Genomic DNA, 19,683 nt, shown 5'->3' on the forward strand with positions numbered 1-19,683 from the left:
AATAAATTAAATGAGAGTCAAGAGACAAAAACAAGAGAAGTGAAGAAGGAAAACTGGAAGTGCGAAAATCATTACAACCCGAAAAACCTAAGGATATTGGCTCTCTTCAGTGTTTAATGCCATTCCAACTAACTAAAACAAAAGATGAATACAACAACAAAGTTGGTATGCTGAACAGCTGGGGATGTTTTTGGAACTTTGGCACTCAGAGCCTAGTAATCAACCCTAGAACTCTCTAGGATCAACAAACACATTCCCAAGTGATCCCTGTACTAGCAGTTCATCTTTGTCATCAGCGTGGTTGATCAAACTCTTGCCGTACCAGACATCTTCGATACATGACATATCGGAATCCTTAGGGACATGCTTTATAAGAGGATCACATAAACCCAGCTCGGTTAAAATCAGCTTGCTGTCCTTCACAGTTTGTCCCAACCTAGAGGCGAAGTTCCAGACGGATTTCATAAGCTCCCCGACCTTGTCTCCCTCTCCATGAAGCCCGTAGAGAAGGAGAAACCCGAAGGAGCTTTGCAGGGAGACACTGACTGGCAGATTTAGGCAGGAGAAAAATTTCTCCGTTGCATGGCTTAGGGTAGCAATAGCATGCAAAGATCTCAGTGGATGAGACTTGTAAGCCTCACAGGTATTCCATATGCTAAAGATGATCCAAGAGCTTTGAGTTTCGCCGGCGGTGTCCTTACTACTTTCCTCACTGTTTAAGTTGATCCAGCCTTGGTCTTCAAAATAGAACACCCAAGTGCCGAGGCTGAGCTTTTCCTTCAAGATCACGTCAATATCTGTTGGATATATGTCTTTGCTCCTTAGCCTGCTTTTGTACAAGAAAATTGCCTCGTCGACATGTAGCTTCTCTATTTTTATATCTCGAGGCATCGGATCCTCTGCAGCAGAACAAACTGGCTGAACAAATATGATCAGCGAGCTGAGCTTCCTGTAATTGCATTTGTAAGTGAAGAGATTGGTGGACGCGGTGTTGCTCTCTTCAGTTGCCAAGAATGTGTACTGTGCTCCCTTCCTCAGCAACCACTCCTCCACCGACTTCATGAGTTTCAACCCGATTCCCATCCGCCTAAACGGAAAAACATACAAAGTTATAAGTTGTCTAGTTACGGATGATTTGTAAAACAGTTTTTTGTTATGCTATCTGAAAAACAAAGCGGAGAATACCGGTGTATAGGAGAGACGCGAAGGCCTAGTATGCAACCTATCACGTATCTTGCCCCGGAACCAGTCCCTACATGCTTTATGCATCCTCGAACCACGCCAACAAGTTCCCCGTTTTCAAGCAGCTCTGCTACCTGTTGGCAATTTTCAAACATATTAACGGTGTAGCATGCTACGGTCATTTGCATTAACAACCCCCTTGGAGGGGTGGGGGACAAAGGGACTATTGTATAAAAAGTAGCTAGCTCCAAGAAATATATAAATCATGCAAATGCTTATTGGAAGAGAGATAGAAAAGCATTAATGATTGTGATATATGAAAATTGAAAAGGTTTTCATACTGTTTGGTTTTGGCAAAATATAAGAGGGAAAATAGTAAACCCTAATTAACCTACCAGCATAACATGAAGAGGGTAGAACCTAATCCTACAAAAGGGATCACCCATCATGCTAGTGAAAATGGAGACGCCCTTTTTAGACTCTATCTCACAGTCCCTCTCTAGTTTCCCCACCACTTCAATATCTGTGTCTTCACTGAATTCCCTTATAAGAACCTTGGTGTGATCTGCAATTTCAACCATGTTTTTTCTTGCTTTGAAAGTAGTAAGTTGGTTATTAGATGTGAAGTGGAAATCAATCTTCAGTAGATGAATCTTTCATGAAGTGCCTCTTGTTGCATTCTTATATATATATACTTTTATGCTACCCTAGCTACCAATTGTATGATTTGTTTTCTTTTTTGTCTTTTCTCCTTTTGTCCTCATGGTTTGTGTGAAGAGGTTGAGAGCTGTCCAACGTTGATGACTTAAAGAAACCTTGTATAAGCTTATAATAGTTTTGGAGGGGAGCCTCAACCACTGTTTTTGTGTCAAAATAGGTTGACCCGTGCATAAAGGTTGATGAGCACATATGCTCGACATCACTCAATATAATGTGTTGTCCACGTTCTTTGCTTCAGTTTTGCTCAATGTATTGAAAGGCGAAGGCTTAGGCGAGAAGTTTCATGGATAGCCCTGCCTAGGCGAAGGCGTGAGGCCTAAATTTTTTAATATATACTATATACAATTATATATAACATATAAAAAATATATAATACTTTATAAAATAAATATTCATTGTTATTCAAAAGTGCACAAGTCACAAACAAGTTTAACCGAGTAATCAAATTAATCAACAATCAAACAAATAGAGTAGAATCAAACATCTAGAATCTTAAGTAAGTGCATATATATATATATATATATGAGAGTTTTTGGTAATATTTGGACAGTCTTAAAAAAAGAAATAAGAATAATAATGTTTCTTTTAAGAAAATAATAAAACTTGAAAAAATAAAAACAAAAGATGTTTATCTTTTTTCCTGTTGGCAAAATATTCAGGAAAAAAAATGCTTCTTTATACTAAAAAATAAAAAATAAAAAAAAATTAAAGATGCTTATCTATCTTACATACGAGAAAACAATAACATAAAAAATAAAACTTAACATAAAAGAAGATAGTGCGTAATAAATGTTAGAAAAATAGGATCATTTTAAACTTTAAAGAGAAAAAGAATATCAAAAAGGAAAAAAAAAAGCCCTACGACTCATATTTGTCGTTGGGAAGGCAGACAGCCTACAATCAGAAAATTTCAGATCAGGGCAACTCAAAATGGAAAACAAGGATGCTCAATGAACGCCTTAGGCATGCCTCGGATGCCTAGGTGCGCCCCGTCAAAGCTAGGTGAGTTTTTCGCCCACTCCCAAAAAACAGAAGCGATTTTCCTCCCACCCCGCCTCCAAAGCCGACTAGGTGTGCCTTGGGACGAGGTTTTTAAAACACTGGTTTTGCTATACGTGCGAGAACGTATAAGATGTGAAGGGTTGTTCCACGTCAGAAAGTTAATAAAGAACCTTACATGGGCTTTAAAGGAGTTGGACTACTCCTTCCATTACGAATCATCATTTCAGGTGGAACCTCAACCAATTCCTTCATGATGTAAGAGCAAGTTGACATAAGTGTGAAACTCAACAACTACAAATATTTAATGTCATCTTGTTCACATGTTTGGCTTGAATGTCACTACATGAGGGGGCATGTGAGAAGGTGCATGCATGGAGTAGACAATGAGCATTTTAATTATGTATTCCCTTGCTTAACTCGCTCGATTAGCATGTGAATTGTTCAGTTTGTTACTTTTGGCAGTATTCTAATGCTTTTACTGATGCTATTGTTTTATTCTGTTAAAAAATTTATTCTTCGTCCATCATATACCAACTTCTTTAATTGATGTACCAAGAAAGCAAGTCTGTAGAAGAAGAGATCATGTGAAAAGGAATACCTCAATCACATTGAGCTATACATGTCTGTGGAGATCTACCAGTTTCAGATAACATCATAGCTGTTCTTTGAAATTAGTCTTCACGTTTATAATAGTGCTTTCTCTGTCCTTTTAACCCTAGTTCCAGTAACTTAACTGCAGAATGCAGTACCTGTCTACGTGTTACTGCTTCCATAACACGCGAGCACACACACATACATAGCTCATGCAGGATTCAACATGGGATTGCACTGGTAACTAGGGTTCCAGTTTGACAGTAAGAAGATGAAATTTATCTCAAAATTAACTGTCTCACAGACCTGGCTAGGGTTTTGTAGCTTCGTACAGTCAGAGAGGTCGTCGTGTTGCGCAATGTGTACAGAATCTTGTGTAATTATTTTTGATCTAGGGCTATAAAACTGCACCTGCAAAGAATTATTACATGAGCAATTTCAACGTGGTAATGAGTGGAGGGTGTCGCATTACCTTTTAGCTGTGTGCCGACGTTATCAGAAACGAGGAAATTGACATATCTATCAGTGCCAGAAAAAATTCCAGAAAGATATCTCGAAGGTGTGAATGAGGTTGTTTGAGTACAATGTGGTACATGAGTTAGTCTCCCACAATTCGACGCGTACGTTTTGGAGGGTTCCCGACAGCAATATTCTCACATATCCCAACTTTTACTTCACTACAAATTAATGTTATAAGAGATAGACTTCAATCAACTCATAGCTATCACTCTTTTTCAAAACTTACTCATCATTTATGAGAGTCGAATTTAAGACCTCTTCCGAATAATATTTATTAAACCGTAGGACTACAAGTAATTAATAGGCTTATATTAAAAGCAAAGAATAGTATAATTGTTTTCATGCTCATACCAGAGAGGGGTTTTGAAGTTTTATATCCCCTTGATCTTATTTCAACTATTAATCCTATCCTGACTTCATGAGTAAGGATTATGGTGAGCCATTACCCAAATGGTGATGTTATCCACACACTTCTTCCAATTTATCATTGTCGGATCAAATAAATTAAAAAAGATTTAAGGATAAAAATTAACAGAGGGTGTGTGAGAGGTGAAAAGAGATGTGTAGGTGGCTCAAGACAATAATAACTTAAACATGGATATTTTCTAGAGTTGTTATCAGCACTTCACCAAATTATATGCACTCCAAATTTATAAAAACACAAGATAAGGTTTGCATAGGCTCAAAATCGTATTGTCTTACTCATCTCAGTCCATTTCTCAAATCCTCGTTTGATGCTATCCAGACCAACCCCCCAAACGAGGCTTAGTATGACGTTCTAATTTGTATTCTAGATAAACTTATTTGCGGAGGAAGTTGAGGTTTATAAAATCAATTGGGAAATGAGTTTCACCCTTAAAACTGAAAAATCATGAACCGAATAAAATAATCAGGTACGTTCCCATTGGTTCTATTCGTTTAGGGCTTAAACTCATTTGATTTTTTTTTGTTGGGTTCAAATACCCACCAACGAACTCAAATCAAATAAAAACTAGAAAAATCGGGTGAATGACTGCATTGCATTGGAGTGTGGATGGAAGTTGCAAGACTATGAAGGAGGAGAAATTTTTCATTATACGCGGAATACGAATGGTATACCATGTGTCATCATATAAGTGCAGAAAATGGATATACCACTCCATGATCTTGGAACACTGAAGAATCTCTCGAATGAGAGAATGGAGATGAGGAAGGGTGAGGCAATGGGGGAGATAGGGGGAGGCTAATTGAGAGATATTAAGGGTTCACATATCAATATGGGTAGTGCTATTATTTCTCACACACCTTTTAATTTTCGGTCTTCAAATCGAATGAATTAAAGAGATCAATGGCAAAAAGTTTTCAAAGATATGTAGTAAAAATAAGCATGTGAATAACATTATCCTATCAATATAAGAAAAACTAGTTACATAGATAAGATTGATATCATATAATTGGTCACATTTGCTTTTCAAGGTTTTTATATTTTTAAAAATGATACTATTTATACTAAAGGATGGAGAAGTGGACTAAGCCTCATAATGGGTTAAGCATGATATGGTTCAAATTTACCTTTGATGCGAATTGATCATAAGACATTTTACTTATAAGTGAAGAGATATTACTGTAGTACCAAGTGACATCAAGAATCAAACTTATTCAAGCCAAAAAGGATTTTTTTTTATTATTGTCGTTTCAATAGAGCTTCATTCATTAGTTTATCGGTTCATTAGTTTATCGGTAAAAATAAGATAAATTTGGACCAGAAAAAATCCGGGATTTTTGTCGGTACGAATAGATTAAAGTTAAAAACCCTCATTTGTTTGTCAATTTAATTATCTACTCCTAGTGGAAATTTCACTCTAACAAACTTTTTAGCACCTACAAATTAGTGTTGGGCTTGTAATTCCTTGCAAATTTTCATGGGCTTTACTAAAATTGGACCGGACTTTCCTTGCATTGCAGAGCCTCGAGCCACCCCTAAACCCATTTCTAAATTCCAAGGCTCAAAACCAAGTCTTGCCCTCCATGAGGAATTCAAGTTCTATATTCGTATTTCAACAAAGAGAAGAAAAGAAATTCCATAGTAGTAATATTTCATTTTCTTTCGGACTTACTCTCCGTTGTCAACAAAAAAAAAAAAAAAAAAAAAAAAAAAAAGAACTAATGAAGCTATGTTTTGAAATCGTAAGTAAAGTTATGAATATGCACGTAAGCATATTAGTATTATTACATTCAAATACGTATCCAAAGTGGTTGATATAGTTGCACTAAACACAACTTAAAATTTTCATGTTTTGATGCATTGGAAGGAATTGAAATATGTGTGGTGGTGAAGTCAGGATTTGATAAAATAAGAGAGGTGATTTCCACACATCATTTTTAACTCCTCACACTCACCTTTTTATTTTTAGTCGTTGGATTAAATAGATCAAACAAAAACAACATAAGTGATTAAACAGAAGTATGTAAGAGCCTAAAAAACTCAAATGTTCTCTAAGACAAATATGGCTTGACTCGTATGTTATTTTGAATGTATTTTACATATCATATATTGGTCTCAGTGCAACATTACATTATTTAAATTCCTTTAGGGGTGCAAAACTAAAAATTAGGTGAAATTTCTTGACTTGTTTGGCATCATGTGAACATGATATCCCCATCATCTTTTTGTTGCTGTTTCTAAACCTGTCATAATCCTAACTCACTACTCGTCCTCCCTCGTCACTTGAGTCAACTCCAAGATCGAACTAACTTTCTAACTACAAACTCCCACCTGGAATGTCAGCTTCTATGCAACACAATCTTGGAACACAAATTGCACAAAACAACGCATAATTGAGTTTAACCTAAACAACAAAACAAATCCACTCAAACCATGCCAACCTAGAACACTATATTTAGCTCGTCTTCTTCCTCAACCATCCCAATGTCTTTCCCCCATTTTCTACATTTAGGTGGGCCGAACGCGGCCCAAACACAGAAATCGCAAAAATAGCAAGTTGCTTAAACTCCAACGGTAATGCAAATTCACATTTCTCCCATAAATTTTCATTTCTCTGTATAAATAAATCCCCTTTCTTTTTCCAATCCCACCACCCAAATTCCAACCCCATCATTTTTTCTTCACAAACTCCCAGCGTCTCTCTCTCTCTCTCTCTCGCTCTCTCCCGTCGCAATCGCCGCTCCGGTCGACAACGGCTGGCTTTCAGATGACGATCCGTCGCAAAATAGCATCTGGGTAAGATTCTGAAACGCCAATCTCGCACTGGTTTGTGAAAAAATCGAAGAGAGGCAGAGGGGGGAGAGAGTGAGTTTATGATAGAGAGGACGACGACAATGGAGGTTGAGAGGATGAGGCAGCTGTTACTTCTCTGGTGTAAACAATCCTTCGTGGCTCTCGTGGGTGCTAATCACACCGCGGCCAGGTTCTGCGCCCGCTAAATCCCATCATGTTCTTCGCTGTTGTTTTTTTGCCTTCTATTCCTTCGTGAAAAACGTTGCAAACTTGCAATCTTTCAAACTTTTCCGCATCTGGGTACTCCCCAAACCGGCTTTTCGAGCTGTTCTTCGATCGGATCCCGCGCTTTCACTGAGCTTTTAGCGGGATTTTCGGACCAAAAGTGTTGAAAATTAACAGAGCAATGGAATTGGCTGACGGGTTTGCAGCCAAGGATCAAAACAAGGTGAAGCACCTTCATGGTGGACAGATGGGATTGGATTCCGGGACTTACTTGGTGATCAATCTTCCCGATTCCAAGGCATTGCGGATTATTCCGTGCGCCGTTTTTCTTGGTTTAGTTATTCTTACACTGCCCTGCATTGGAACAATTCTGAGGGGATTAAAAGTTTCCCGATTGGATTTGAATTTCGAATCCGAAAATTTCAATTTCAAGCAGTTGGATCTGCTTTTTCGTGATTTGGCCGGCGAAGGCCTCCGCAGAAAGGGTGATACATCTCTCATTGTGGCTCCTGGCAATGCCGGTACGCTTCAAAATCTTCACCCTTTTGATTTCAATGGATTTGATTTCGTTGTGGATTCGGAGTCGGTGCCCAAAAGCTCGTTCTTGGACGAGTCTATGGATTTCGTTTTCGCATTCAACTTGGCCGATGCTAAATTTGCTGATCGCATTCTGAAGATTGGCGGCATTGTTGTCGTTCCAATAAGCAACGACCCTTCGAACGCCTTTAGGCCAAAACCCAATTACAAAATCGTGTATCTCCGCCGATACGCTGCCACTTTTGTGGCAATGAGGAAGATAAGTCCGGCTTATGACTTGCCCGTGACGTCCCGGCGGCTTTGTCAGTTGGAAACCGAGGAAAAGAAGACGGTGTTAGAGGGTCTGGAAGACGTGCTGCTGGAACCGCCGAGGCTCATTTTGGCCAAATCGAATGAATACTTGAAGAAAATCAAGTTCCTCCCCGAGTTGTTGGGTGTTTCCCTCGACAGTTACAACCGCCGAGTGTTTGTCAATGTAGAGCTAAACGAGGAAAACCGCGGCATGATCGAATGGTTTGATCAAAACTACCCGAAAATGAACAATGAATTCGAGGTCTACAACCTCGAGGTAGAGCCCGAAGAGGCTTCAAGCACCCCTGAAAACGACGTTTCGGACTGGTTGAAAGACAATGTGAGGGAAGAGGACTACGTTGTGATGAAAGCGGAAGCGGAAGTGGTGGTGGACATGGTGAGGAAGAGGACAATCTGTCTGGTGGACGAGTTGTTCTTGGAGTGCAGCAACGGATGGTGGCAGAGTGGGAGGAGGAATGGTGGGAGCAAGAGAGCTTATTGGGAATGCATTGCTTTGTATGGGAGGCTGAGGGATCTTGGAGTTGCTGTGCACCAGTGGTTCATGTGATTAAATTGAAGAAAATTTGATGTCTTTTGGTGTCAAGAATTTTGCTGCTTTAATTCCTGTGTGTGTGAATTGTTTGGGTTGGTTAATTTAAATTATGGTGTAGCTTAAATGGTTTGTTTATGAAACCCTATGAACATGGCTTTTGTTTCCCATCACTTTTATTTGAAGTGTTAAGTGGAAGGGTGTAATATCTATTTATTTACAAAACAAAATAAATAATATTATTAGTCTACTATGTTATTTAAATATTGAGGTCTTTGAAAATTGAGGTATAAGGATCACACATATATATAGTCAATGCATGAAGAAAGTATTCCCTTTTTCTTTGTTTGTATCTATTTTATTTTATGACACCATTTCTATATATTGATTCATTCAAATTGTTTCATGTTTGTATACGTGTACTGTTCTAAAAATCTCTGCCTACCGCCGCCTAGGCGCTAGGCAGCTAGCCATCGCCCCCATTAATTTTTAGGATTTGAAAATTCAAAAATGACACCTATACCTATTTAGACGCCCGTCTAGGTTGCAACTCTCACTTAGAGAGAAAATAAATAATTGTCATTTTGCGTTTTATTTTTCACTAAACTGTAAGAGAGCTTTTAAAAATTAAAAAAAAAAAACAAACAAATGATATTATTTACACTAAGGAGGTGGGGAGAGTGCACTAAGCCTCATAATGGACTAGCAAGAGGGTGGTCCCCGTTTCTCGCGTAAAAGCGATTAGAATTGGAACACGCTGCGTTTTACTGAGACAAATCAATGTTCTAATACTTTATAATCTATAGTCATTCTATTTTTGCAATTTATGTATCCTAATACAATTATATATATTTTTAAGTATAAATAGACATTATTTATATAAAATTTTATATAATAAATTTAATAGAAAAAAAAATAAAAACAAACTGTTAATAGACGCCTAAGCGTTAGATCTTTGTCCGCCGGCCGACTAATGCCTAATATCTTTTAAAACCTCCATTTAGCCCAATTATCTCCTCTTATATCAGGTCTCATAATAAAAATCTTGATTTGCTTATTTCTATTTATTAATTTTAATACAAACAATATTAAGCATAGGTAAAAAAAGAGTGGAATATCATCACACTTTGTCTTCCTCTTGCAAAGTACTGAGCATTAGAGAGACTGTTTGTAATATGCAATTTTTGTCAAAATATAGTTAACTTGATAATTTGACGAATAGATAGGCCAATGACATTGTTTGTTGGACTAATTCTATTTTCGGGTGCTCCAAAAATAATTTCCTAACTTAATTGAGAAGCATAACACCATCTTCTTGGCAACATTAAATAATGAGAGGATACATGAAAGAAAACATTTCGGCGCAGAATCATGTCATGCTCTTTTTTACGGAACGAGGATAAAGATGATTTTTTAATCATATTCGATTACTGTGAATTATGCAGTCAGTTTTTGTCAAATACTATTTGTATTTAATTTTAAATAATTTTTTTTTAAAATGATTTATAACCGTACTTTTTACGATGAATGAACACGATTAAAAGATTCCTAAAATCTTCACAAAAAAAATCCGAAGAAAATCCTCATTTCTTTTTTCATATCTTGTTGTTTTGGCCTTGCCATGTATAAGCATACGAGTTTTGGTTAGCTTTCCTATCAAGTCTCGTGATTACCCATGCAAAATAGAAAAACATGTTTCATTGTACCTAAACGTTCCCAGATGTAGGATGCTTTTTAGTGAATTCCTTTCCAGAATCGACGAACTTAAATTCGAACCATTTAAGAGAGGGAGAGAGGCCACTTAGTACTACGGTCTAGTTGTATTCTTCTTCATTTGTAAGTGAGATGTTTTAGGTTCGATTCTCGTTGAAGGCGAATTTGAATCATATTATTGCTAGCCCATTGTGAGATTAAGCCTACCTCTCATATTTATATAGATAATATCATTTTGTTAAAAAAAAAAAAAAAAAAAAAAGGAGTAAGAGTCTGGTTCGATTATATGAGGTATGCCAGTGTGATAAGCTAACCGGAACCATAAGATTTAAAATGAGCGATCCAAATTTCAAAATCTGTAAACTCTGGAATGCAAGATCCGGAAAGGATCTCAATTCCAAATCGGTAAGGATTATTTTTTCCAGTTTTTAAAAAATATGAATCAAATTATTATTCATCTAAGTTGAATTTGGGTCATCTTACTTTCAAATAAAATTATAAACCGGTTCATTTAGCAAAGGCGGGTACGAGCAAACCCCGCGTCTGGCTGCCGCAAACCAAACGCCAAACAACCGAAATCAACACGCTATTTCAATCACGACCGTCCATTCCTTAATTTTTCAAGAGATTTGTTCTCTTTTCTCCGGCGAATAATCTCACGTGGGCTCCATCTCCATCCACCAATTTTGAAATCACAAAATTAAAATTCAACGAGAAACATCGAAAAATTCGAACCAGACCGATTACTTAAAACTGAAATCGCCCACCAAACTCTACTCTGGCTCTCCCTCTCTCTCTATCCGATTCGAACATTTGAACCTCACTGTGACCCAATCCACACCAACCCCCAAAAGGTACTCTCTCACCAATTTCAAATCCCACCTCATTTCTAGGGTTTCGATTCCAATCGATTTGGCGATCAAGATTCATCAACCAATTTTTTAGTTTTAATTAATTTTTTTTTGCTTCAGATTTCGTGATTAGAGTTAAAGTTCGAACCTCATGGCGCGGATAAAGCCGCAGGCGCTGTTACTTCAGAGCAAGAAGAAGAAGGGGCCGACTCGAATCAGTATCGCCACCATAGTTATGTGCAATTTAATCATCGCCTTGGTCGCCTTGTCGTTAGTCGCCACTTATCGCTATTGGTTCCGAAGGTACCATTTCAACTGATATTTTCAAAATTTTGATGATTTTATTTGTTTGGATAGTTGGATTATTATGGATATTTTCAGCTACTTATTTTGTTGTGCGCGCTAATTTGCCCTCGTAGGTCGCTGGACCAATCTGGGTCGGAGTTATCTAATCGAGAGGTATTAATTTGGAATGGGTATTTTCCATTTGTGTAATTAATTAAGAATTAGTTAATCTTCTTGTTTGGATAATAAATATGCGTAAATGCGTAGTTGGTTAAATTAGGTGGGTTTTTGTTTGTTTGTTTGTTTAGGATTTTGATGGGTTTGGCAAGAAGGGCGATCTTCCCGGTTATGCTGTAAGTCTCTTAATACTGCCATCTTTCTATTTGGTGTCACCTAGCATAAACCTGCAATTTTCGACTTCTAGAATTAACGTAGCGGGGTGGTTGTGGACCTTGTGGTGTTGGTGTGGCTGTTAAATTTGTTATGCAGCAAAGTTTATCAATAAACTTCTTTTCTCGGAAGGTATCTGGGTTGGGAAAATTTAACAATTAGGATTGCTGCACCGGTTTCCTTCGGTGTTATTTCATTCCTGGTCTCTCTGCTGATGTTTTATTTTTAGAGTGTAAGTCACCTATCTGCTTTTCCACAATTGTAGTTATTCACTTTCTTTCTTCTCCCCCTTCCCTGTGTATTTTGTAGATTCTAAATACACCAAAAGGTCCTATCACAGTGGAACTTTTCAAGGATGGTTCTCCAGAGGTTGTGGATAGATTTATTGACTTATGGTGAGTATTCGACATCACATGTTATCTTGCATACATACTTGCTGTAGTAATATTAAATCATGTCTATTTGAAGCTATTTCTCTACAGGGTAAGAGAATAAAGTTAAAATTATGGGACGGGGTGACTTTGTACATAGCTGTTAGTAAAATTGCTCGCATCCAAGGGGTGTATTATTTAATATTTTTATCATCTTATAAGCCAAGGGGTATATTTTGTTGTAACTCCTTTGTAAATGATCAAATACACAACAACAGGTTAAAGGTTCATATAGCCTTGGTGATATGGATGCCTAGTTGACTTATATCGAGGCTAAATGTAAATAAAATTAGAACTTCGACGATTAGAAATCATTTCAATATTCTGAGTAGCAGTAGCATCCAGAAGTAGACTTGCTTGGTTTTTGTTGGTTGTAAGGGGAATAGTGTGTTATGCCCTCATGGCACTTCTAAGGCATTAGTTTTGCAGTCAAAAGGGACACTTCAAGGGGATGTCGTTCAGTCACGTGATCAAGCACTATATAATCAAAGGGGGTGGTTCCCAAGGACTTGGAGCAGCTGAAGATTGGATATCAAAAGGGAAGCTTCGTAGTCAACTTGTTACGAGGTTTGTTTCATAGATAAAACTTTTATATTGGTTGTGTGGCCTGTTGGTCCTGTGTTGCAAAGCTGATAGCTTATTCTTGCCTGGTTCCTGTGTGAACCTGTAGTCCGAAGCATGAAGCTTTTATGCTTGGAACTACGAAGGCTAGACCAGACAACAAAGAATTTGAGCTTGTTATCACAACTGCACCAATACCAGATTTAAATGATAAGCTAATTGTATTCGGACGGGTCATCAAAGGAGAGGAAGTGGTACAGGTATAAAATTCTGTGCAGCTTGGGTAACTTATTCTCATGCCTAGACTTGGATAATACCTAATGTATAATGCTTTGCATACGTTCTTCCATTCAGGAAATTGAAGAGGTCGATACAGATGAACATTATCGGCCTAAATCATCTGTAGGGATCACCGGCGTGATTCTGAAACATGAGATCTAAGGGCGACTCAATTCTAATGTGAAGTATACCTGTACAGCATCGTTGCTGGTTTGAGCTTCGTCTTGCTGGACTGCTCCTGCATTGTTTGTGACAGTACATCATTTAGGTTTCTGATGATCCCATCCAATTTTTCCTCCTTTCTCGATTTGGGTTGTAATTTGCAGTGGGGAGGAGGGGAGTTTTGATACTTTTTTCTAGGTACAGATTCCATATGTGGGGTGGACAAAATACGACAATGCAGCTAATCTGATATGCGAGTTTGTTGTGGTAATCATTGTGTTATCATTATTTGATATTTCACATTACGCTTAATTATTGTTAATTTGTTATGCCCTCTAAATTGTTACTCATATGTCACTTCGCCCGCTGAACCTCATTTTGTCTGACTTCGCCCGCTGAACATTCTCTGTATCACTGTTTCAAAGGTTCATGGGTCAAGTAAGACAAAATGGTTTTGAGGGGCATAGTGAAAGTTGAGACACACTCTTTTTATTAAGAAACCTGCGCGTAATAAGGGACGTTTTATTGATTGACGAAAAAAGAGGTTGCACTTAGTTGGGAAATATGAATTTTACCCCTCGCAATACCCCAAAAAAAAGGGAAAAGAAAAAAAATACATGAAAAAGAATGGACATAAACTTTACCCTTTTAGAAATGAAAATAAGAAAGATATAAGGAAAAGAGGTAAAGGGGGACATGAAATTTAACTCATTTAAAACAAAACCTAAAGGTAATAATATGCAAAACAAAATGAAAGGACGATCAGGCAAAAAATAAAAATCATCAAAAAGAAGAGACAAACTTGTAGGTTGGTTGGGATTTCTACAAATCGTGTCCAGGAAAGGATACCATACAAGGGAAGATGAAAGCAACCCTAAATTTGCCAATTTATCAGCGATGGCATTCCCTTCTCAAAAATATGAGAGCAACAGTAAACCATGTGCTGCAAAAGGGAAAGGCAATATTTCCAATGAATTTGAAGCTGCCAAGGAGGATAAAAAGAGGCAGAAGCAAAGCAGCAGATCACATTGAAAAGGTCACTTTTGAGCCACAGATTTTGTCAACCCCGTGAATACCATTATATCACAATTCTGAGGGCATAACAATAATTAAGCTTTTAATTTTAAGGAAAACTAACAAAAAAATCCTTAAAAAAAAACTTTAATTTTAATCAAAATGACAAAATAAAGGTGTAAGTGCATAATATCAGGAGTGACTTTTTAAGATAAAAATATTTTTTTTTGTTAAAAGTGAACAGTATCAAAAGTGTTTCGTTAAAATTCTTTTTATTTTATGCCTAAGAGAATAGGATAGAGTTGTCAAGCTACCAGGACAGGGCTTCAACAGGAGCTTTGAACTTTTCTATCGGAATTTCTTGGCGGCGTCCAATGATGAAAAGGTGTGGGGAGTGACTAATCCTAATGGAATTAGTGCGTGCGAGGCCCATACTAATCCTATGGACTGCGGCCCAGTCCACTACCGATCCCATAATTTTCAAAACCCGCGCCAAAAACCGGTACGATTTCTCTTCCCTCCCATTTAAAACCCAAAAAAAGTGTATTACTATTTAATACAATATTTACTCAGAGCAGATTAGCAGGGCGAGTTGTAAACTCAGCGAAAATGAACTCAATCAACTCGGCCATGGACATCGATGAGCAGAAAGGCCACGAAGATCCGCTTCTCAAATTCATCGATTACGCCAGGTCCGTCCTCTCGCCCGAAACGGACGAAAATCTGGATCCGAATCAAAACGGAGCGGAGACCAGTACTCGACCCAGCTGGAACTGGACCGCCTCTCGGATCCTCAAGACTTGCAGCGCCTACTCCAGCGGCGTCACCACCGCGATTCTGCTCTCAGACCTCGCCCAGGTACTGCCCTTAATCGAATTCCTCTCTCTCTCTCTCTGTTTGGTTGCCGAGAAATGTGGGGAAATGAAAGAAAGGAATAATATGAGAGTTTGTGTTTGGTTTTTGATAGGCGTGGAGCGAGCAGCGTAGGGACAGGCCTCAGAAGAAGATGCCAGAATGCGTGAAGCAGTTGAGGAAGAAGCATAAGAGGAGGAAGCTTCCGAACACCGTGACGATTGACTCCATTTATGAGAAGAATTTCTTGTCATTGAGTAGTGTTTTGGAGGCCGTTGTTGTGGAGGCTTTTGTTCTTCCGGGTAGTCTTTTGTGTCGAAAATTTCAGTGTGCAACGTGATTTTTGTTTGCATTTGTTGTTGAAATTAGTATTTTTTATTTTCTCAGGTACCAACATCCATATGCTTTCCTTGGGGGATTACTGGAGCTCCAATACCATTGACATTTATCTCCACCGCCGGTAATTACCCGAAATCTTGGAGTCTACTGCTTTTATATGTGTATTTGCAAATTACAATTACATTGGAAGTTTAATCCGAAACCAAAATCTTGAATTTTTGTGCCTGCAGGTACTGTGACTTAGTAGATCCCCGTAATGGGATTCTGAAGAAGGGGAGGGAGATCTTCCTCACTGGGTGCTATCTTCGTCCTGCCACCGGAGGAGGATCTAGCTATCCGCGGTTGTTGCCAACGGAATATCTAGTGATATTGCTAGATGAGGTAACTTTTACTGTTGGACTTCTTCAGTGCCTTGCGGTTGGGAAAAGGTTTGGGGATGATTTTATAAATTTTTCTCTTACATTTCCTTGTTGTCTTCACTAATGTAGGATGATGATGGTGATTCATTGTTGATAGGAGCTAAGTTTTATTCAGATTCATTCTCTTCAATTTCTGCAGCTAATAAAGATGTCCCTTATTCATTGTATGCAAGGTTAGATAAATTTTCTTTATATTTTTATAAATCAAGATGTTCTATGAGGTATAGAGGTGTTTCGTGGGGTTAAATTGTGCGTGGTGGTGAACCACTTACCTTGCTTTTCCTATTTATACGTAGAATTGAATCTATTGGGCCACTGGAAGTTCATGGGAAGTTTGGAACTTTACAGAGAAAACAAATTACTCTTGTTAACGATGATGATGTCAAGCTACAATTTCTGCTGTGGGGTGATCAGATTGTCCTGGCCAATCTTTTGAGGTAAACTCTTGCACTAGAATTCATATTTTTTTTTAATACTTGTTCCTTATTATGTCCATAATTCAATTTCTTCAGTGTGGGAAGTATGCTTGCACTGGATAAACCATATGTCTCTAGAGCTATAGATAGTGGTATCGAAACAAGTGGTGAAGTTTGCCTTGAATTTGGTAGTGCAACGCAATTGTTTTTGGTGCCTTTCATTCAACATGAGGAGCAAGTAAGTCATTTATCGTCGTTTTACTAATTCGGTTATCACTTGAAGTGCTGCAGACTAATTTCTGTACTAATCAGGTATGTGTAGCACTGACACCAAATCGGTATCAAGGGTCAAGACTTCTGAGCACAATAGATCCCAGTCAGGGTCCACAAGTTTCTCAAGTTTCCTTGCCCTGTGATTCACATGGGTCTATTGACTTCAGTAGCTATCCTTTCCGAGTGAGTTTCCTTCTATTATACTTCCTCATTTTATTGACTGCTATTTAGCTGTGCCTCTAATTTAATTTCTGTTAGAAGCTACGAGTATTGTGCTTCTAAAGGAGTGCATTAGATATAACTTTTGCACTGGTCCCTAGTGTATCTAAGTCATACTATGATTCTTCAGGAATTATCTTTAATGTCCTGATCCATTCATGTAAACCTATCATGCTCTTATCTACTAGCTAATAAATCACCCAAGTTCATGTGAAATCAACTGCCTGTCCTGATGCTCTTTTTACCATTTGTTCTTAATTTTTATTAACATCTCTTGCTTGTGAAGTTTTGCAGTCATTTGTTTCTGGCCTTCGTGACAAGATGACTGGTGTCAGTCTTTATGGTGTTGTTACCAATATTGTCAAAGAAAAACATACCGCAGAAGCAGTCTTCCCCTTGAGAATTGAAGATACCACCGGACCAATTTGGGCAAAGTTGCATTTTGTGAAGAATTGGTATGGAGAATTAGTTAATTGAATACAGATGGTTTTACTGTCCCTTCCCTGATTATAATGTTTACATATATAATGCTGATTTTGCTTCTATGTATTTATTTCCTAGGTCGCTTGGAAGGTTAAGCCTTGGTCACACAGTGTACATATCAGGCCTGACATGCTCTATGACAAAGCGGAAGTGGTGAGCTTATTCAAGAATCACAATTAGTCACCTCTGATGTCAGTATGTAGGCTGGTTAACGTTTTTTCTAATGTTGGCAATAAGTCAGCTTGTATTTTTTGTTTAGACACTTTCTGATTTGTTTCTAGATATGTGGTTTAGTTTGGTTTCCATTTAAACATATTTGCTTGGCAGCTTGGAAGCATCATGGTTCGAGAACAGTGCTGGAGCTTCTTTCTTCAACCTCAGTTGCTTGCCAGCATTACTAAATTCATCTTGTCTTCGTAAGTTGTCAAGACTCGCTGATCTATCCAGCCAGGGTAGCTGCACGCAGGTACGGGATTTGCATGAACTTAATTTTTGGCTAGTAGCCATGGTAGAACATTTGACTTAAGTTTCTGTATGTATTCGCTTGTCTATACTCCTGAATTTTCTGCTGTTAATCTACTATGTTCACTGGCCTTTATATTCAGCTTCTCTTCGTGTTCGGGCCTATCAATAGCAAACGTTGGCCAGTTTATCACAACTTTGTTTCCAAAATATAGTTTGGAATCGAGGAACGATGGTAGATTGGTAGGCCTGACTGCTGAGTGTGCTCCTGCATTGGTTTTGTAATTATTATCAGTACACCAACACCCAACCGCTCATACAAAACTAGTAGAAAAACTACACCTAAAATATAAAGGATTAATAGTTCTGTAACTTTAAGACAAAATTACCTTGCATCCCTTCTTTGAATCAGTTCTCTTGGTACATTGGATGTTTAGTTATCGGTTATCATGTGGACAGATAGTTCAGGTTTGGGCAGTTTGGCTGGGGGCTCAGTCCAATGTCAGTACAAGATTTTCACATACCACGTGTGGCCATTTCGTTATTGAGCACCCCAATGGGGTTATGGAGTGTAGCTTCTGTAATGACAACTGTTGCGCTGAAGTTATCCGCACTTTCCACCTGAAAGTCACTCTTGCAGACGAGAGTGGGAAGGTTTTTGGGTGGTGTACTGGTCATGCTGCTGCAGAGTTGCTGCAAATATCTCCTGACGAATTCCATGAACTGCCTGAGGTAATCCTATGTCGCTTTTACAATCGAGTCACAAGGATCTCCTCTTGGGTCCTTAATTTTTTGATCTGTATTGATGTTTTGTTGAGAAAACGCTTCTAGTTTTTGGTGTATGCGAAGTTCTTATTGATCTAAAATTTTGCTCTGTATCCCAGGATGAACAAGATATGTATCTGGCTTCATTAGCGAAAGAGCGATTCACGGTCGCGATTGTTAACTGCAAGCGGGGGGGTTGTGAAGGCAGTGATGCTCTTATGCAAGAAATTGAAGGCGTCTCATGGGAGATCACTCGGGCATTGAACAATGAATAATTCGTTGGCTTGAAGATGTAATATTTTTAATCGTCGAGTAGGTAGTTCAATTTTGTATGAGCAAAGTATAATAAGAAATTGATATGTTTTTGGTGCAAATGAAGTGGAAAAGATTTTAGAAAAACGGACCAACGGTTCAAAAACTATCCTTAACTTGCACAAATAGTGGAAAATGAACCGTTGAGATTTTTTAGGTTTGAAGTTTGTGGATGACGAGTTTCTATTAAACATTATTATGATGGCTCTGTTTTGTGACTTAATTGAAAACTTTCATCTATTGGCATGAATTATCGTTGTATATAAAAATGAAAAATTAGAGTTAAAATTTGGTTAGTTACTATTGTGTGAGAACATAATGAAAATCAAATCCATCGTAAAATTCAAGATATATTTAGTGATATATTTGACCGTGTTATAATGGAAACAAAAGACGTAATGGGCACTTTTGTAATGGTATATTTGACCGTGTTATAATGAAAGCAGAAGGCATGACAGTTACCTTTATAATTTCTGAAAGAGTTGTACACGACACGTTACTGTACGAAAACAGCGTGTTCATATTAAAGTTTATAGAGTCGTATTGAAAATGAATAAGTCCATTTCTTTTACAAGAACGAATAGATCTTTACGGATATTGTCGTGTCAACATTAGAGTTTGTT

At 38.0% G+C, this 19,683-nt stretch overlaps 4 protein-coding genes across 4 annotated transcripts; 3 read left to right on the plus strand and 1 right to left on the minus strand.

The window, feature by feature from the left end:
• Window positions 1-17: 17 nt before the first annotated feature.
• On the minus strand, window positions 18-1,763 carry LOC137737162 (probable N-acetyltransferase HLS1). Its single transcript, XM_068476552.1, has 3 exons — window positions 1,574-1,763; window positions 1,186-1,312; window positions 18-1,087 (listed from the first exon to the last, which is right to left on the minus strand). The coding sequence occupies exons 1-3, from the start codon at window positions 1,761-1,763 to the stop codon at window positions 226-228; spliced, it is 1,179 nt and encodes a 392-aa protein (XP_068332653.1). The 3' UTR covers window positions 18-225.
• A 5,874-nt stretch (window positions 1,764-7,637) lies between these two features.
• LOC137736200 (uncharacterized) lies at window positions 7,638-8,852 on the plus strand. The gene has a single exon (XM_068475522.1). It carries the CDS (start codon window positions 7,638-7,640, stop codon window positions 8,850-8,852), a length of 1,215 nt encoding a protein of 404 aa, XP_068331623.1.
• Window positions 8,853-11,242: 2,390 nt separating this feature from the next.
• LOC137737846 (peptidyl-prolyl cis-trans isomerase CYP21-4-like) lies at window positions 11,243-13,818 on the plus strand. Its single transcript, XM_068477415.1, has 8 exons — window positions 11,243-11,401; window positions 11,519-11,701; window positions 11,818-11,857; window positions 11,992-12,036; window positions 12,383-12,468; window positions 12,934-13,071; window positions 13,175-13,325; window positions 13,420-13,818. The coding sequence occupies exons 2-8, from the start codon at window positions 11,550-11,552 to the stop codon at window positions 13,504-13,506; spliced, it is 699 nt and encodes a 232-aa protein (XP_068333516.1). The 5' UTR covers window positions 11,243-11,401; window positions 11,519-11,549; the 3' UTR covers window positions 13,507-13,818.
• A 1,294-nt stretch (window positions 13,819-15,112) lies between these two features.
• Window positions 15,113-19,104, plus strand: LOC137736201 (uncharacterized). The gene is made up of 13 exons (XM_068475523.1): window positions 15,113-15,378; window positions 15,488-15,674; window positions 15,760-15,832; window positions 15,942-16,092; window positions 16,200-16,303; window positions 16,427-16,567; window positions 16,643-16,784; window positions 16,859-17,002; window positions 17,333-17,493; window positions 17,600-17,674; window positions 17,849-17,987; window positions 18,443-18,715; window positions 18,868-19,104. The coding sequence occupies exons 1-13, from the start codon at window positions 15,130-15,132 to the stop codon at window positions 19,021-19,023; spliced, it is 1,995 nt and encodes a 664-aa protein (XP_068331624.1). The 5' UTR covers window positions 15,113-15,129; the 3' UTR covers window positions 19,024-19,104.
• The last annotated feature ends 579 nt before the right edge of the window (window positions 19,105-19,683 follow it).

The sequence above is a fragment of the Pyrus communis genome, chromosome 6 (assembly GCF_963583255.1).
Source record: "Pyrus communis chromosome 6, drPyrComm1.1, whole genome shotgun sequence".
Taxonomy (NCBI): Eukaryota; Viridiplantae; Streptophyta; class Magnoliopsida; order Rosales; family Rosaceae; genus Pyrus; species Pyrus communis.

Excerpts from the sequence above, each read along its gene's own strand:
- LOC137737162 (XM_068476552.1), bottom strand. The coding sequence starts at position 1,763 with ATGGTTGAAATTGCAGATCACACCAAGGTTCTTATAAGGGAATTCAGT. Across the intron at positions 1,313-1,573 it reads TCTTCATGTTATGCTGGTAG|CAGAGCTGCTTGAAAACGGG; the intron begins GTTAATTAGGGT and ends GCCAACAGGTAG. Across the intron at positions 1,088-1,185 it reads CGCGTCTCTCCTATACACCG|GCGGATGGGAATCGGGTTGA; the intron begins GTATTCTCCGCT and ends TTTTCCGTTTAG.
- LOC137736200 (XM_068475522.1), top strand. The coding sequence starts at position 7,638 with ATGGAATTGGCTGACGGGTTTGCAGCCAAGGATCAAAACAAGGTGAAG.
- LOC137737846 (XM_068477415.1), top strand. The coding sequence starts at position 11,550 with ATGGCGCGGATAAAGCCGCAGGCGCTGTTACTTCAGAGCAAGAAGAAG. Across the intron at positions 12,037-12,382 it reads GCGATCTTCCCGGTTATGCT|ATTCTAAATACACCAAAAGG; the intron begins GTAAGTCTCTTA and ends TGTATTTTGTAG. Across the intron at positions 13,072-13,174 it reads CGTAGTCAACTTGTTACGAG|TCCGAAGCATGAAGCTTTTA; the intron begins GTTTGTTTCATA and ends GTGAACCTGTAG.
- LOC137736201 (XM_068475523.1), top strand. The coding sequence starts at position 15,130 with ATGAACTCAATCAACTCGGCCATGGACATCGATGAGCAGAAAGGCCAC. Across the intron at positions 15,675-15,759 it reads GGAGGCTTTTGTTCTTCCGG|GTACCAACATCCATATGCTT; the intron begins GTAGTCTTTTGT and ends TTATTTTCTCAG. Across the intron at positions 17,494-17,599 it reads TTGCATTTTGTGAAGAATTG|GTCGCTTGGAAGGTTAAGCC; the intron begins GTATGGAGAATT and ends TTTATTTCCTAG.